The 19,664-nt window shown below is 36.6% G+C and overlaps 1 protein-coding gene across 1 annotated transcript in view; it reads right to left on the bottom strand.

Annotated features, from left to right (window-relative positions):
- Positions 1-1,241: 1,241 nt before the first annotated feature.
- Positions 1,242-19,664, bottom strand: part of Ugt8 (UDP glycosyltransferase 8) — a 73,702-nt gene continuing 55,279 nt past the window's right edge. The window contains exons 3-6 of the mRNA XM_060392788.1: positions 13,855-13,997; positions 12,553-12,629; positions 8,886-9,105; positions 1,242-3,436 (exon numbers count right to left, since the gene is read on the bottom strand). Coding sequence (XP_060248771.1) covers positions 3,073-3,436; positions 8,886-9,105; positions 12,553-12,629; positions 13,855-13,997 — 804 coding nt within the window. The 3' untranslated portion in view covers positions 1,242-3,072. The remainder of the gene's footprint in view (positions 3,437-8,885; positions 9,106-12,552; positions 12,630-13,854; positions 13,998-19,664) is intronic.

The raw sequence follows: 19,664 nt of genomic DNA, 5'->3' as shown, positions 1-19,664 counted from the left end.
ACGAGGGCACAGGGAGATTGAACCACCAACCAAAGAGCATGCATGGGCTGGATCTAGACCTGCACTTATGTAGCAGATGTGCAGGATGGTTATCATGTGAGTCCCCTAACAATGGTAGCACGGGCTGTGTCTCTTTTGCCTGCCTTTGGATTCTCTTCCCCTAGCCAGGATGCCTTGTCAGGCCTCAGTGGAAGAGGGTGCTCTTAGTCCTGCTGCTACTTGTAGACTAGCTTGGTATTGGGGAGGAGAGGAGGGAGGAGGCTGGGATAACTAAAGTGATTAAGTGTATTTTTAAAAAAATGTTCTCTCCTTCATCTCATTATTGATAATGATGGACACTGTCAAATGTGACATCTACAAACCTGTTGACTTAAGAAATTTAAGAATTTCTTAAAGTTCTTTTAAGAAAAGAATTACTTAACACTTTCAATAAAACGCTAAATTATTACTTGAGGTTGTTTTGCAACTATGGTTCTTTGGGAAGACATGGTAGGATGAAAAGTTCTGGGGATTAACCCATGGCCTCATTATAAGCAATATGCCAGCCTCATGGTTCTTCCATTCTTAAGCCTTTTAAAGTCGAGTCATTCAGTTTTAGTAGTAAATTTAGGATTTAGTGAGGAAAATGTCTAGTTTCCTTCAAGTTCAGTATTACAGTATCACTTCCAACTAAACACAAGTTCTTTCCCATCTGTGTTATCAAAATTCTTGCCTTTTGCTATTAGTGAGATATTACAAGTTGCCAATTTAGAAGAAAAAAAATCCCAATTTTTATTTGCTAAAACCAGCTTATGGAAACACCTACTGCTGCAGAGACTCTTTCTGAAAAGTAAACAAATAAATGCCTTCTTGAAAACTTTACTTCATTAGAGAATTTAGCCTAAGTATAGGAAATTTTAAATCACCCTATTTGCTAAAACTGGCTAATAGGCTTCCTGGCAGTCCAGAGCAGGGAGAGGAGAACATCAAAAAATTAACAAAACAAATAAAACAAAGAAACCATGATAAGAGTTTTGCTTAACATTCTTAATTCTGGGATAGAATTTAAAGACCCATGTTGATGTACTTAAAAGGATAAATCCCTGCATTTAATTTTTATTAAATACGTTCTTACATTTAATACATTGTTTTCACATTCATATATACATACAAAAGTTGAGAGGCCTTAGAAACATGTTTATAATGTAAATATATATAATACTGTGAAATAAAATATGAATAAAAATCTTATTCCAACAACATTTCTATATTTTCAATTTTGTTTATTGTTTTAAGGTTTTTGTTTAAATCACAGTGGAAATTAATGTATGCTTAATCATCCAGTTAGTGCCTACTGTCAACTTCATCAAATGCCAAAAGTAAAATCAACTCATTCATACACTCTATGTTCTGTTACCATCCCACCATTCATTGCCTGCATCTTTTTTTTCCTCTTTTAACGGCAATATTGTGATAGGATTGTGAAAAGGTGTAACTAACAGGTTTGTATATATACCATTTCTTCAAGTATTCAGAAAGCAGTACATTGTATGCATTGTGCATTAAAAAACTATTGATATTACCTCTAAGTATATGAGAATGGCTCCTGGTGGGAGTGTCACAAAATTGTATGTCATAGTGTATGACAAGGACTTACAACATTATAGATTTTTACAACTCTCCCATGTTAGTGAGTGACATTAAGTAAATATTTCATTTCTCTACTCTCAAGTGTCAAATGTGGGATTTCCAACCACAAATAAATAAAGCACACACTCGGCATGTGTAGTGCAAATGCTCAGTAAACAGTGACATGGAATAAGCTTACAGTTGCCGTCCAGTAAGTAGTTCAGCAGGGAGGTCCTGATTTTGTGAAGGCTATAACTTGCCTCCCTGTCCCCAAAATGAATACTGTCACTGTCCCATGTCAGACACAATGACGTAAAATAGGTGCTGAGTTGAGCTTATGGAGTGAGGAGGGGATGAGAACTCATTTGCACAAATGGGTGGTACAATTTCTGTCACTTTCGTGTAGCATGTAAAGTCTTATTTGCTGACAAACTTCAAACCCCTGCAGACAACGCAGGATAACTGCAAATGTTCTGCCTAAAATAATTATATGTTGGCACCTATGTACTATATTGTGTGACCCAGATAGTAAAAGAAAGGAAAGGTGGTGTTTTAAAGTTAAAATTTTAGAATGGGTGACACCTGAATATTCAAAACTCAAATTAAGGAATATCCAATAGTCACAGAAACATTTACACCATGGCTTTACTTCCAAGTGTCATGTGAGCAATAATCTTCAGCACTTTGAACAAAAGTAAGAGCTTTGTTGCTTTGCCTTAATTATGCATTTAGCATATTACTTAATAAAAGAAGACAGAAAAGATTAGAAAATTCTTCCAGAGAAAAATTACTGGTAGAAAAACATAAGCAAAATGTGAAAACCAATTCACTCATTTACTTCAATTCATGTTTTCCTTCACAATCATCCAAAGTTGGTAAGAAAGGGGCATATACAAAAGAGGCAAATAAAAATCCTATAATAAACAAAAATACAAAAAATGTGTCACCCTTCATTTCACTTGCTTCTTTGCATTGAGTTTTGAAGGAAGCAGTCTTTGAAGGTAGTATTCTAAATTTGCATATGTTAAACACTGGCAGATAAAACATTTGGGTCCTATCTTCCTACTCCCTTCCTGAACATGTTGTACTTTCAACAAGCTAAAACTCAATGATACAGGAAACATACACACATCTTATTAAGAGAAAAGATACCCATTCCTCACCTGTAATGCATACATAACATTTAAAACTAAGGTCTGACCAATCACTTAATTGATTTAAATAATTAAGGCTTCTAAATGGTTCGGTGCCGACTTTCTGCATCAGTAGTTGAATAAAATACATTTTTGCATTTACGGTTGTGCTCTTTACAGACATTTTATCCATGACATTTCATTAGTAAGGTCTGATGAGGAAGTGTTAGAATTGTTTGCTGACATTTAGTTTTAGTAGCTGTTAGACTAAAGTATAGCAATACAAATTCAATGACCGAACAGATTTGTTCCTATCACCTGGGCTGTTGGCTCATTTTACCTTCTTTTCATGTTTAATATGACCATTTTCTTTGTATTTGCCATTGAGGATTCCATTTTGGTAATGTCCATTAACTGTGCTAGGCTTATTTCTAGACCACAGACCTTTGATTTTTCTATAAATAAATTTTGTCACATAGGACAAAATTAAGTAGAGCAAGACAGCACCAAGCAAAAGCACAAAGGCAATATCCAGTAGAAAATATTGACAGAAAGAGATCTGATGGACAGCTGAACGGAGGTGATGGGCTCCGTCATGGCGGAGAATGTAGTCTATCCAGTAGGTAGTCCGATTGACAGGATGGCCTGGTTGATCCTTATGAATTTCCGATAACTTCTGAGCCCTCTGCCGATAGCTGCAATGGGGACAAAGATGATATGGTCATGTATACACAGGTTTGGTACTGATGGCTATCTCAACCTAGAAATGTGAAAAATGACTGACATTCATTTTTAAGCACCTAAGTGTACTCCAGGCACTGGGTTAAATGTTTTGAATACTTACAGTATCTCCATATATTTCAAGCTGGTGAGGAAAACATGAAATGATTCGAGATGAGAGGCAGGTTTATATTCTCTGACCTCGGCCCTTCCTACACATCATATAGCCTACCCATCAGATGCTTCCAAATGCTGTTAACCAAAGTGTCTCATCAAAAAAAGGACATTTTCAAATTCTACAAAAAAAGAGAAAAGCACAGACATTTTTCCTACCAGCTCTTTAAAAAGTAGTGTCATTCAGTTACTTAACTTAAAGGCATAACAAATGATGGTGCAACAATGTAATTTTAAACAGAAAAAAAAAAAAAGATTGGGGAGCACAATAATATGATGTACTACAGATATGAATGTAGGCACGCATGTACCTACATGGCTATAAATCCTTCCTTAGGAGGCTAATTTAAAAACAAATAAAGTGATATATGTAATGTAAACATTTTGTTTGGATTTAACAATGCATGGAATTTCCAAATAATAAAAATATTATGAGGAAATTTTTGAAAATTCGTAACTATACATTTGTGGGACAATCTGACAGATGATTATGTTCTCTTAAAGTATATGGCCCAGACAAAAGTTCTTATTGCTTAGATAAAAGGAGTAAGTTCTACTTCAAAAAAATTAACATATCACGGAAGATATGGTTCTGAAGTGGTGCCTTACCAAAGAAGAAAGACTTGGGCAAATGTGAAGACCTGGCATGCTAAAGGAAGTGTGTGAAGAATCAGAAAGCTGAGAGCACAAGTGCATTCCAAGTGTAAATTCATTCACAAGCAGTGTGCAACACAAGGGGTGTCCAGTCAAGGTCCTCAAGGCTTTACTGAACAACAAATTATAGAGCTTAAATCATAGAACTAAATAGCCATTAGATCTTAGAAATGGATAGTATATGAGAGAGGAAGATATTGATGCTAAAATGCTCATGAAAACAACCACATGAACAGAAAAAAGTGAGAGAAAAGGTTCAACTAGATGGGAAAGAATGGTAGAGTGAAAGAGTTGGTAGGAGTTGGTAAGATCCTGGGTTCAATATGAGAGTAAGTAAAGTAGAATAAGTAAAAGAGAAGTCAGAAGCAATTGGAATTCTTGCAACCTGCAGACTACCACAGATCTGGTGAACAGTTAGTACCCAAGGTGCAGACTACTAGCCATAGTGGGGACAGCACGGGATGTGATGAAAGGAGTTATATGATGATGGCACCTCATAGAAAGTCTGCAGTGCTGTATTAACTGACATGATGTTCCTTTTATGACGTAGCTATAGACCTAAATATTTAATCTATAATGTTTATGGCAACAAATCAGGAAAATGAATGAAAAGGGATTAGGACTGGGGTGAGTAGCAAGCCAAGAAAATCAAATATAGGCTTTTTCCATATCTATGTAATGAAAGGATATAGCTTTTATGGGCACATTTACCCTGCTATAACTATTTCCTCTACAATGAGTCCAGTTGAAAATGACTTAAAAATTTCACCCAAATATTGTGAACCCCCCTACATCTTGCTTTACACGGCATCATTCTTTCTAACTGATGGAAAAATAAAAGATTTCTTCTTATTCTATTTTATAAAAAAATATGTACATAGATAAAAGATTTTTATTTAAATAGAAAAACGAAGCAGATTATCTTAGACATTATTTCTTATTAAAAGTAATTAAATCTTACCCTGGGTAAGATGTTCAATCCTCATTCAGAAAGGCAAACAGGATGGACATCAGAAGAGGGTAAAAACAGGGAACAGGACAGGAGCCTACCACAGAGGGCCTCTGAAAGACTCTACCCCAGCAAGGTATTGAAGCAGATACTGAGACTCATACCTAAACTTTGGGCAGAGTGCAGGGAATCTTATAAAAGAAGGTGGAGATAGAAAAACCTAGAGGAGACAGGAGCTCCACAGGAGAACAAAGGAACCAAAAAATCTGGGCATAGGGGTCTTTTCTGAAACTGATACTCCAATCAAGGACCATGCATGCAGATGATGTGGAATCCCTATATGTAGCCCACTGCAGCTCAGTATCCAAGTGAGTTCCCTAGTAATGGGAAAAGGTCTCTGACATGAACTCAGTGGCCAGCTCTTTGATCACCTCCCCCTGAGTTGGGGACAGCCTAACCAGACCACAGAGGAAGACAATGTAGCCAGTCCTGATGAGAGCTGATAGGCTAGGGTCAGATGGAAGTGTAGGAGGACCTCTCATATCAGTGGACTGGGGGAAGGGGAGAAGAGAAAAGGGATGGAGGGCAGGATGGGGAGGGGGGAAAAGAGGGAACTACAGCCAGGATACACAGTGAATAAATTGTAATAAATTTTTCTAAATGCTGGGAAAAGGTAATTAAATCACAATCTATTCAATGAATTTATAAAAAAAAGTCTCTCATTGTAAAAGTTGACCATGAGTTAGGTAAGTGGCATCGTAAGGATCAGTTCACCTTTGTTTATTGCTTTCCTTAGAAGGTAGCAGGTTTTCATTAAGAAAAAAAGCAAACACTAGCAAAGGAAGTAGGACTGTAACAATAGCATGTAGGTTTTAGGATTCAAAAGCCAAAACAAACCAACCAAACAACAACAACAAAAAGCTTTCTTTAGCAAGATTCTTTACTTGGCATAAAATAAAGCATTTTGAATATAATGTTAATGAGGCAAATTTAGCCTTTTAAATAATGATTTTACATAAGAAATGGAACATTTGTCATACATTTCAGGTAAATTACTTCAGTTTATATAATGACTTTCAGGGAATGGCACAATAAATGTACCTATGTATACTTCAAGACTCTGTGGTTAGGATTTCATTGCAATGTAATGAGTATAACCTCATCTTTCCCTAATTCATGCTGGCTCACACCTCAGAGAACACTGTTAATCTGAACGGGGAACACAGCTCATGGAAGAGTGCTTGCCTGGCATGTGCGGGCCCCTGGGTTCAATCTCCAGTTCCACAATCAAAACAAACACACAAACCACCTTGTTGAACTACTTTCTGTAAATGTTCTTATATAACGAACAAATGTTAGTAGCTCCACAACTCTCCAAATCCTTCCTTTAGATTGCAGGCTTATGTGAAAATATTTTCCTAAGAACATGCTTCAGACTGCATAAGATCTAACAAGGGAAACTATACATTAAAGAAGGGGTAGTATGGTGGGGCCTGAGGCACAGAATGTCAAGTGTTCCAAGTGTCACATTTGCGACCAAGACATTGACTGTTTTAAGAGCCACAGATCAGGGCCACCTCGGAGCCTACAAAAGGTAGCATAAGCAACCTTTAGTGATTTCAAAATTCCATATGGAAGCTTGACAACTGTTTAAGAAAAACATTTTTTTTCATGTTGAATTTCGTATAGCAACGACTCTCAACCAGCCACACCACCTGGGTATAAACAAAAATTAGATTACTATCTTCAGCTATTTAATGTTATCTGAAGCACACAATAAACAATACACCATGTCTTTAAATGATAAAAATCACTGCTTTGTTTAAAACCACCCAGGCCAGCTGTCCACTGAGACTCATTTGTGAAGTGGGTTAACTCAGGACACATCAAAAATTTAAAAGGCAAAATAAAGATTCTAATTCATCATGAGCAAATATATCTCAGCAACAGCTAGTGCTGGGGAAGTCAGGCAGGATGAAGAGCTCTGTTTAGGAATCAGATAGCTCTGTCTTCAGTTCTTCTTTGATTAGCTATGTTGACAAATTACTGATGCTCTCTGAAGTTCGGGTGCCTCATTTCTACAGTGAGACCAGCGACTCTGATACAAGACAGCGACAAGCATGATGGCTGATCAGCACTGTCAACTTGAGTGAATTTAGAATTCTTCCAGAAACATGCTTCTGCATATATGTATGAGAACAGTTCCAGAAGGGAACTGAGGAGGGGAAATATGAATATTATAGAATTGTCCTATGGCTGGAGACTCAGGTTGAGGAAAAAGAAGAAAGCCAGAAAAGCAGCACTATAAATCTACTCTTTGCTTTCCTATCAAGATGTGAGAAAGCTCCCTAAACCACAACTGTGAAGCACTTGTGCCAAAATAAATCCTTTTTCCTCTATGTCACATCTAGTCAAGTACTTGGTCAGAGCTATGACAACTATGACTAAATGAGTATCAAAGGTAAATAGCAAATACAAAATCTGACACACTAGAGAGACTTCCCACCTTCCTTTTTCTGTGTGACAAATCCTGGTGGCAAAAACCTCAGGCTCCTTGTGGAGCTCCTGTCCTCTCCAGGTCTTAATAAATCCCCCTTCTTTCATATGATTCCCTGCACTCTGCCCAAGGTTTTGTTATGAGTCTCAGCATCTGCTTCGATACACTGCTAGGTAGAGTCTTTCAGAGGCCCTCTATGGTTGACTCCTGTCCTGTTTCCCATTTTCTCCTACTTCCAATGTCCATCCTATTTGTCTTTCTGAATGAGGATTGTACAGATTTTAGTATGTTTATCCCAAATTACATGTATAATATCCACTTTTAAGTAAGAATGACACCATGTGTGTCTTTCTGTTTCTGGGATACCTCACTCAGGATGATCTTTTCTAGATCCCATCATCTGCCTGCAAATTTCACGATTTCCTTGTTTTTAATTGCTGAGTAGTAGTTTATTGTGTAAATATACCAGTTTCTGTATCCATTCCTCCATTGAGAAACATCTGGGTTGTTTTCCTGAGACTGATTCTCCAACCAAGGACCATGCATGGATACAACCTAGAACCCCTGCTCAGAGGTAGCCCATGGCAGCTCAGTATCCAAGTGGGTTTCCCTAGTAAGGGGAACAGGGACTTTCTCTGACATGAACTCAGTGGCTGGCTCTTTGACCTTTCCTCCTGCCCCTGAGGGAGGAACAGCCTTGCTAGGTCACAGAGAAAGACAGTGCAGCTAGCCCTGATGAGACCTGATAAACTAGGGTCAGAAGGAAGGGGAGGAGGACCTCCCCTATCAGTAGACTTAGAGAGGGGCAGGGAGGAGATGAGGGAGGGTGGGTGGGGATTGGGAGGGAATGAAGGAGGGAGCTACAGCTGGGCTACAAAGTGAATAAACTGTAATTAATATAAAAAATAAAACGTTAACATAGAAAAAACAAAGGTTTTTGGCTAGAAGGCTAGATGACAGATACACCTAACTTCAAACTTTTAGAAAACACACATAAGGCCTAACAGTAATATTTGTCCATGATGAACTTACAGAAGACTAACTGCCAACACACTGTGTAAATAAATATATGCAAGTAAGTATATGTCCATAGATAAATGTGGATAAGTGAGCACATACAATTATCTGCTTATGTGAGCTGAAACCTTACCTGGGATTATTGATAACTTTCACCAATGCATCATACAGCTCTCCTTCAGTAACTGTTTTCCATTCTAACAAGATCCCCATGCCTTTTGCCTGTACTCGAGTCATAGTGTCATAATGGTCTCCAAAAAGTGGGATTCCCACTACTGGGACACCATGATACATAGTTTCAAAAATACTATTCAAACCACCATGGCTTAAGAAGGCTCTTATGTTTGAATGACCTAAAGGATAAAAAAGAAAAAAAAATATTGTTACTCCAGATTTATCCAGATGCTTCTTAGAAGACCAACACAACAGTAAGCATATATTTAGAAAGTGAAGTTTTAAAGTGGTAATCCATTCTTTATACCAATTAAAATGTTGTGTGTGTGTGTGTGTGTGTATAAACTAAAAGCCGTTTTTAGGTAATTTAAACATATAACATTAATCATGAAATAGATGACAACATTCTCTCAAGTACAAATGTCACATGACTAGCAACACATTTTAATTGATAAAAGTAAATAAAAAGTCATGAGAGCGTCAACTATAAGAAATGTACAACCACTTCGGAAATCAATCTGGTGCTTTCTCAGACAATTAGGAATAGCACTACCTCAAGATCCACCTATACCACTCCTAGGCATATATCCAAAAGACGCTCCATTATACAACAAGGACATCTGTTCAACTATGTTTTTAGCAGCTTTATTTGCAATAGCCAGAAGCTGGAAACAGCCCAGATGCCCCTCAGTTGAGGAATGGATATAAAAATTGTGGTACATCTACACAATGGAATATTACTCAGCGATAAAAAACAAGGAAATCATGAAATTTGCAGGTAAATGGTGGGAACTGGAAAAGATCATCCTGAGTGTGGTATCCCAGAAGCAGAAAGACACACAGGGTATATACTCATTCATAAGTGGATACTAGACATATAATATAGGATAAACATACTAAAATCTGTACACCTAAGGAAGCTAATCAGGAAGGAGGAGTATGGCGAAGATGTTCAATTCCCATTCAGAGGGGAAAAGAGGATGGACATCAGAGAAGGGAGAAAACAGGGAACAGGACAGGAGCCTACCACAGAGGGCCTCTGAAAGACTCTACCCTGCAGGGTATCGAGGCAGATGCTGAGACTTATGGCCAACCTTTAAGCAGAGTGCAGGGAATCATATGAAAGAAGTGGGAGATAGTAAGGCTTGGAGAAGACAGGAGCTCCACAAGGACAGGGACAGATCCTAAAATTCTGGGCACAAGGGTCTTTTCTGAAACTGATACTCCAGCCAAGAACCACTCATAGAGATGGCCTGGAACCCCTGTACAGAGGTAGCCTATGGCAGTTCAGTGTCTAAGTGGCCTCCATAGTAATGGGGAAAGGTTCTGTCTCTGACAGGAACTGATTGGCCTGCTCTTTGATTACCTTCCCCTGAGGGGGAGCAGCCTTACCCGGCCACAGAAGAAGACAATGCAGCCACTCCTGATAAGACCTGATAGACTAAGATCAGATGGAAGGGGAGAAGGACCTCCTTTTTCAGTGGACTGGGAGAGGGACAAGGGTGGTGAGGGAGGATGAGATTGGGAGGGGAGGAGAGAGGGAGGTACAGGGGGATACAATGTGAATAAACTGTGATTAATAAAAATAAAAATAATTATAAAAAAGAAATGTAGTATCATGTAGAAAGGTTACCTTGTCAAAATTTTAATGAGGTATCCCTTCTTGTAAATGGTTTATATTCCATTAGAGGGATGAAAAATATATACAGGTAGTGTGTGTTGTTGGGTAGTAAATAATTATAGGATGCAGAAATACAAATCTACTAAATATACTCACCAGGTATGAAACTGTACAAACTACTCTAGCAATGAGCTGTCAAGGTACTTGTCTATTGTAGTGTTGCACAGACAGTGCCTATCCCTTATCTCAGGCTAACTAAGGGATTAGATGTAAAAGTTTTCGGCAAGTAGAACCCCCATTTGAACAAAACCTATACTACCAAGTCCAGCATTGAAAAATCAACTAGAGCTGGCATATGAAGAAAACAGGGGACTACAGAGTGAAGACAGTGGTTTGGTGCCTCCTTGTCCTGGATAAACTTTGACAGAAGTCATCACAGTACCTGTAGAGGTGATGCTCAGAGTAATATGAAAGCACTAATCTTGGAACTTGTGTCAGAATACCGACACAAGAAGAACCTGGAGAAGTCATACACTTGAAGAGGTCTTCCTCACAGACCATTAAACAGCTGTCTTTTGCTGTTGGTACCACATGTAAAGGTCAGGTGTTTCTAAATAAAAACATCACACTATTGCACTGAGCTAGCATATGGTCAACTTTTCTATGATTTTTTTCTGCTTTTTCCTACCTTACATAGATTTTAAAATAACAATAACAATGACATAGGTAAGAGAAGGAAAAAATAAAAGAATTGGGGAATTATGTTTACTTTTGTACAGTTTCATTTATTACATGTAGAAGAAGCTACATAGAAAATGAGTCATATATTAAAGTCATTCACTATTTTACAGCTAAAAATTGAAATTGCTAGATTTGTGGGCTAAAGGTACCGTCTAATGGTAGACTACTTGCCAATTATGTGAGGTCCTGGATTCAATCCTCAGTGATTGAACGCCTGCCCACACTCATTTAACTCTCTGGTGCTACACAACTGTAATCCCAACACGTGGGGTGTAGAGGCAAGACTTCAAAGCTATATGGTTGAGAGTAAGGACAACTTGGGTTGTATGAGAGGCTGTCATTAAAAAGTAATAATGGCAATACTAATAGAAATATATGGCTTTGAAGACAACTGTAGCATCAAGAAAGCATATTTTAAAATAAGTGTAATTTTAAATAACAATTTTAAAGTATTTTAAGATTGTTACTAGTATTTTAACACCAGTGATTTTAAAGTAAGTCATCTTATTTGATAGTTGGTGTTATTTATGTGTATGTGGTGGCCAATACTTTTCAGACTGACACCTTAGTTATAATTTCTTTAATACACATTATAAGGGATGACATGGGATTGAATAATAAATTTAATGAACAAAAATTTTCATTTTTACTGTCTGTACTAATTAAACAAGGTAAAATAATTTATATTAAGGCATACTTAAAGGATAAGAATGTAATCAATATTATTTTAATTTTGTGTTGAAGACAAAAATCACAACAAATAAAATTTTAAAAGAAATATCTCTTTATTAAAACTACCTTGTAATTCAGGAAGACTTAAAGTAAATAATCAAATTAAACATTAATTAACTATTTTCACTATTTTCAGTTTTCCTTTCATTTCAGATAAGTGAATAACTCCCAAATTATCTAGGATTTAGATACATCTATAAATAAATATAACTTCAGGTTGTGTGTTTTTTTTAAATTTTTTATTGCTTTTACCAAATACCCTAAACAGATATAGCCTTAAGTTATTGTCACTATACAATTTAATACGTGTTTTGCGGAGAATTAAAAATGGATGATTGTTTAAATTATAGATTCTAGAGGCTGCATTTTACAAATGACTTTACATAAAAAAAAAATCTGGGTTAGTGGTCTTATTTTAAGAATTGAAGGATTAGATGAGAATGAGTCCAACATATCCCACCGACACACCAAACCACTCAGGTACTCACACCATGTTGACCTATCAGTCAAAGAAGTGCTGCTTCTGACTTACCAAGCAGGTCATTCTGTGGCAACCATTCTATGAGCTTAGTGTTGTTTCCTAGGTTCTTGGGTTTGGTTCCAGAAAACCTACAACGGACGCCAGACAATGGGTCTTTCAGAAATGATGCCTTGTAACAGGGTTAATTTTATAAACTTACAAGTGTTATGCTACATGATAAATTACTGATATTCTTATGAGTGAAATTTTGTTTAGTATCAGTAAAAATGTCTTTTATAATAACATATTCCACAGATAGATAAGATATAATTTTCTCAAAGTTTATTTTTCTTTTTTTTTTTTAATTTTCCACTTATTCTTCTGAGATATACAAGAAAACATTTGGGGACACAAATGAATATGTGTTAAATTTAACTCTACACAACTACCCACAGACAAGAGAAGCAAACATTGCTGGGCTGTCATTGCCTTCATCCTCTCAACCACAGTATGACAAGAGTCTGACTAAAACAGACAGAACTGTCCTCAATAAAACACAGGTATGTTCTGAGTTAAGCCCAATAGAAAAATCTCAATGGAACCTGAGTCAGAAGGGAAAAGTCCTGCTCAGAATAAAGTCAGTACCCATTTTCTAGCCCAGCCTTACACAACATTATAAAACTAAAAACCTAGACAATTAGGAGTATATATAATAGCTGGATAGACACTTTTTCCTTTTTGTGGTGTTGTGTTCACTAATACAGTCCCAGAATTCCAAAATAGTGGCACATGCAAATAAATGAAATACATGAAATATGTAGGTTTGACTCCCTGTTGCAGTACCTTCGGTAGGCACTGAAATATACCTCAGAGTTTGTCTTAATCAATATTAATTAGCTGGTAAGGTCCTGAGTTTCAGAAGCTCGGTCTCTCAGACTAAGAATCTAGAAATATTAATATAGGTGAGATATTACAGGGACAGTGCAAAGTACCCGAATTAATATATTTAAATTATTTACTCATTCATCATTATCTACCTTATTCCAAACTTATTTGAAGAAATATATAGAAAGTCATGAAATTACAACTAAAGTTTAAAAATAAGAAAAAATGGGAGTTTAATCTAAAAGAAACATAAAACTGTGTCCAACAGTCTATCCCATTCCATATCATATATTCTGCATATATTCTATAAAGTTATCTTTATCAATCAGAGACCTTTATGAATTGTGGGTTTCAATGCATTAGAAACAAAATGAAACCCCGAGACCGTCTACTCTAGCCAATGAATCAATGTGCCATTGTCTACAAGGGCTTAAAAATTAAATATTGAGATTCAACAGCAAAAACGAACCTGAAATATCATAACCTTACCTCCATATCACTTTTTGTGGCAATCTCCCCAAGGCTCCTGCCAGTTTGTAAGCAATGTCTTCTGACAGATACTTGACACCAGCTCCAAAAGACACCAGGACAAAGCCGTGTTCCTGAGCACCATTTACCCACCTCTGCAGATCCTGTAATAGAAACATGGAAGGTGAGTTTATGAAGACTGACACAGTTCAGTCAGGGACATAAAAATGTTCTTTGAAGTCTTCAGATAACTTCCTTAAACTAAAAACAAAAACAAAAACACCAAAAAACAAACAAACAAACAAAACACTATATAGCCCTTTTCTCTAAAAACTACAAACTGCTTTAAAAGGTTTATTACAGGCGCCAGAGTTTTTTTTTTTTTTCACCCATTAAAGACACTTACCACTCTTGCAGAGGACTTGGATTCATTTCCCAATGCACACATGCAGCTGTCCATAAGTATAGTTTCTGGGGATATAGCACTCCCTTCTGATTTATGCCCCAAACAGGTATGTGCAGACTGCATAGACATATATATGAAAAACTCATAGGCATAAAATAAATGAAATAAATTTCTTCTGACAATGCTCACTGAACTAGGATGGCATATGTTTTTAATTCTCTCCTCTTCTCTCTCTCATTACTGAGTAACAACCTAAAAAAATAATAGCTGATAGTGTCAGACCTCAAAGATCAGAATATTCTAATAGTTGATCCGCCTGTGGTTAAAGAAAAATGTGAGAATATGAGCAAAGAGTCAGACTGACCATGTGCCAAACCCTACAGCTAAACTCCTTGGTGAATCCGTTCAAACTTATGATGGGAATGATAATTTGTACAAAAATGAAAGCAGTCCTTAAATAGGTACTACTCTTGTTAGTTGTGCTCTGTAAGCACAAGTTCTAGGTTAATGAAGGGTCATCCAGGTAAATGAATCCTTCTAAAAGATGTGGAGGCTCTTTACAGTGTGAACCTAACAGGTCCAGCAGCATTTGAGGACACAAAAACTCCCTTAAGGACAACCCTGCTGTCTACTGCACTAGCAGTCATCAAAACAAGGGTGTGACTCAGTTTTGTAGTAGTGTTTGCGGAGCAGAGCCTGCTGTCAAGGCAAGTATGCAGACCCTGCCTTTCTGCTCAGCATCAGTGCTGACCTGTGTCACTGTGGTTTTACAGTTTGATACCACTTTATAGAACACACTAACTCACAGCCAAGGAGTACAACATGGTAAGAGTTATATCACACTGATACTACAGCTCAGCTTGCATATATAAAGAGAACATCTGATCTACATTTTAAAAAAATTAATGATAATTATATAAAGGGCCTTGTGATATTTCATTCCTAGAGAAGGGGGGGGGACCTCTGTTTATATCTCAAATGAAATTTCGAGTAAAAACATTGTAAGAAGGAGAGTGTAGTCAGGGAAGAAAACACACTTTGATTATTTGGTTTACACCTTTATTAAGCATTTTTCTAGAAAACTTAATTTATAATTGTATAAAAACCCAGCCAATCTCATTTTAGATTACAAACTATTAATTTATACTTTGCTACATTTACCAGGTCTTATTTCACATATGAAATTTAAGTACACCTCTAGATTCTAAGTAAGAAACAGAAGCAAATTTATTCACAATTTAAATTATATGCACAGCTCTAACGCAGACATATATAACATGAGTACAAATGCTACACAGAGAGTGCATGAAACACGGCACCTTTTTCCTATCTCCTGTCTTCACCACCTACCACTCAATTTTTGGATCGATATTATGTGCAAAAAGTTTACTCATATGCAAAATAATAATGCCATTTCTTTCACAAAGACTGTAAACATCCTAAAGTTTTAATGAACTCCTTGCAATAAACACTACTCCAGTTTTTATTCTGAATGATGTAAAATAAAACCCACACACCTAGTTTTCCTTCTTTTCCCTACCACAACTATTAACCATAGTAAGAATATATTTGTTTAGACTTTACTAACTGGCAAAGAACTAGAAAAAGTTGTCCTCATCATAGTTACCTACAGGAAAAGTGTTCAGTATTTTCGGTAGGTAATATAATACTTTTCTTGGCTTAGAAAGGCAATGTGGCTTCAAGGTGATATTCATACTGGGTTGAAGGTAAAAGAAATGAGGAGAATGACCAGAGTACAGATGGGAAATGAGTGGGCACCTGGCTTCTACTTGATGAAATCCTCCTTTCCCCATGGTTTCTAATCTTTACAAGTGCACAGAATATTGAATTGACAGATGCACAAGGGGGACACTGAAGAAACTGACAGTTTTGGATTTGGCTAGAATGACACGCAGAAAACACATTTGAGTTAGAGGTTACAGGAATGTTATGGCTGATAAGCCTACAGCAGACTTAAACTGGAATTTCATGAAAAATATGTCTAAGCTCCAATGGGTTGGGAAGCTCTAGCTGTTACTATATATATATATATATATATATATATATATATATATATATATATATATCTTCCAGAATTTAAAGATATGGTTCAATGATTCTGTAAAGATTCTTTAAGAAAATTAACTTCAGAATAAAAATTTGACAAAAAAACCTGATTGCCAAAATTTAATAATATAAAATATAAGAGTACTTAGAAACTTCCTTCCTCCCCCTAATAAAATACCAAATTTTAAAAAATGGCTAAAAGTTCTTTCTTTATTTATTTATTTATTTATTTTTTATTTTTTTATCAGTTACATTTTATTAACTCTGTATCCCAGCCGTGTCCCAATCCCTCATTCCCTCCCAGTCCCTCCCTCCCTCCCTCATCTCCACCTTGCCCCTTTCCAAGTCCACTGATAGGGGGGACCTCCTCCCCATTCATCTGATCCTGTTTTATCAGGTATCTTCAGGACTGGCTGCAAAGCCCTCCTCTGTGGCCTAACAGGACTGCTCCTCCCTTCGGGGGGGAGACCAAAGAGCCAGTCACTGAGTTCCTGTTAGAAATAGTCCCTGTTCCCCTCACTTTGGGAAACCAATTGGTTACTGAGCTACCACAGGCTACATCTGAGTGGAGGTTCTAGGTTATATCCATACATGGTCCTTGGTTGAATGTCAGTCTCAGAAAAGACCCTGTGCCCAGATATATTTGGTCCTTGTGGAGCTCCTATCCTTTCCCCATCAGACTAACTCCCCTTCTTTCTTATGATTCCCTGTACTCTTCCAAAGGTTTGGTCATGAGTCTTTGCTTTGAAAACACTGCTAGTTAGAGTCTTTCAGATGCGCTCAGTAGACTCCTGTCATACGTTCAATGCACATCCCATCTGTCTTTCTAAACGAGGATTGATCATCTTACCCCATGTCCGCTCATTTGATTATCTTTTTTAGGTGTATAGATTTCATTATGTTTATCATATCTTATAGGTCTATATAAGTGAGTATATCCCATGTTTGTCTTTCTCCTTCTGGGATATTTCACTCAGAATGATCTTTTCTAGATCCCACCATTTGCCTCCAAATTTCATGATTTCCTCCTTTTTGATTGCTGAATAGTATTCCATTGTATAAAAATTGTAGCAAACTAATAATTACGTAAGAAGACACTAAGCTGAAAAATATAAAACACACTTGAAGAAAACATGAACATTTTAATAAAGGAAAAAATATGAGTAGTAAATATTAATGTTAGAATGGTGCCAATTTTTAGAAAAATTAAACTTAGTATGTTATCAGTGCATTTTCCAAGAGAATTCATAAACTAATAAAAGAGAGTTAAAACTTCAGAAAACAAATTGGAATCCCAGGGAGATGCCAATTGGTAAACTCCTCGCTGTGCAAACACAAGGACGAAAGTTGAGATCCACAGCTGGGCATAGCGGTGCATGTCTATAATCCCACTGTTTGGAAATATATATAGAAGGACCCCGGGATGTGCTGGCTGCTTCTCTAGCCAGGTCAACAAGAGATCTTGTCTCAAAAAATAAGTTGAGGCATGATTTGTCTGCAACTGGTCTCCACATGCATGCATATAAATGCATGTGTGCCTGCACACATACATACGCATGCGTGGCCACATAAACACATTATCACAACAAACAAATACTCATTTAAAAATGAAAATACACCAAGAAGACTAAGGAGTTTCAGAAGAGGAAAGACAGTTTACTTCTTAGGCACTAACATGGCCTAGAGTCTAGAGCAATTATGTTAGCAAATGGGACAGAGCTGATGGAGACAAGCTGCTGTCAGATTTGAGCTGGGGATCGTCACTGAGAGTAAAGGATTATATAAAAGTATAGGTCTAGGGGAAATATGATCACAAGGTTCTACATTTCCACAGATCATGAATCACAGCAGAGTAAAAAATATTAAACTGAATGAAACAGATGATTTACCTATAGACATAAAAGAATGCTTCTGTTATGGTCCAGAAGGGTCTTCTTGAGTCAGAGACACCAGAAACCACAAAAGAAAAAGGCATATCTCACTAGAGATAAAGCAGACTACAAAGATGGGAGCAACAAAACCATAAATAAACAAGAAGGAATTCAGAACATATAATAAAGGATTATTATGAAAACCAAATAGACAGAAATATATGTAAATGACTTGGGTAAACTTCTCCTACAGAATGCCAAATTGAATAAACGTTCCAGAAAAATGCCTCACCTTACTTCAGAGGAACAGAAACTCAAAATGTTTTTCTAACATCTACAAGCACTCTATTAAATGCTAATGTTTTTCTAACATCTACAAGCACTCTATTAAATGCTAATATTTAATCCATTTAACTTGAAACATTTAAAGAAATCATTTTAATGTTTATTTACTATGTATTACAGTTTTACAATTTTCTTTCAACATTCGTTCCTTTTACTTTGAAACTAGCCATGTAGCTCTGAATACCCTCAACTCCACAGCAATCTCCATGCCTTAATCTCCCAAGAGCACCATAATGCCTGTCTCCCTCACTATTTTAATCATCCCATTAGTCATATTTCTCAATACTATTCATTGAATAGTTCATCTCCTCAATAATTCAAACTTTCACCATCATAGTCGCTTTCTAAATACTACTCTGTTCCACTTATCTGTCATCCCTTCTAATTCTAAAATTTATGTACTCTTACTTTATAATATACTTTAATGTTTGCAGGGTTCAGTTTCTTTCATTACATTCTACTTTTCAATTAGGTTATCTTTACATTTGTACATTTTAATTACCTTTTAAATTCAAAACTTCCACTAACATACTTTACACCACCAGGTGGCATGGCAGACACAGACACAGTTATGTCTTCAAACAATTCAATCCTAAGAATTCAAGAGAATCAAAACCCCAGAGGAATAACTCTCCCATCCTCTAAATATAAATGAATGCCAATGATCAAAACAATGAATCAAATATTATACATAATCATAGTAACAAAGATGTTAGATTCTATTCCACTACATGTAGATAATTTCATTTCTTTACAGTTTAATTGCTGGTTCTCTCTCCTCTTTTTTTCTTTTCCTCTCTCTCTCTGTATGTTTATATGTGTGTTTATTGTGTGAACATTTTGAAAAGATAGCTTTAAAATAAAAGTAATCATATTATCTTCTTGCAGTGTTAAGTTTGCTTAAATCTTTTTTATTATTGTTTATTATTATTAGTTATATTTTATTAACTGCATCCTAGCTGTATTCCGCTCCCTTATTCCCTCCCAATCCCACTCTCCCTCCCTCGCTTCTCCCTGCCCCTTTCCAAGTCCATGGATTGGGGAGGACCTCCTCCCCTTTCCTCTGGCCCTGTTTTATCAGGCATCTTCAGGACTGGCTGCAAAGTCCTCCTCTGTGACCTAGCAGGACTGCTCCTTTTGCA

This window comes from Meriones unguiculatus, chromosome 10 (assembly GCF_030254825.1).
Source record: "Meriones unguiculatus strain TT.TT164.6M chromosome 10, Bangor_MerUng_6.1, whole genome shotgun sequence".
Lineage (NCBI taxonomy): Eukaryota > Metazoa > Chordata > Mammalia > Rodentia > Muridae > Meriones > Meriones unguiculatus.
This window is presented reverse-complemented; position numbering and strand designations above follow the sequence as displayed.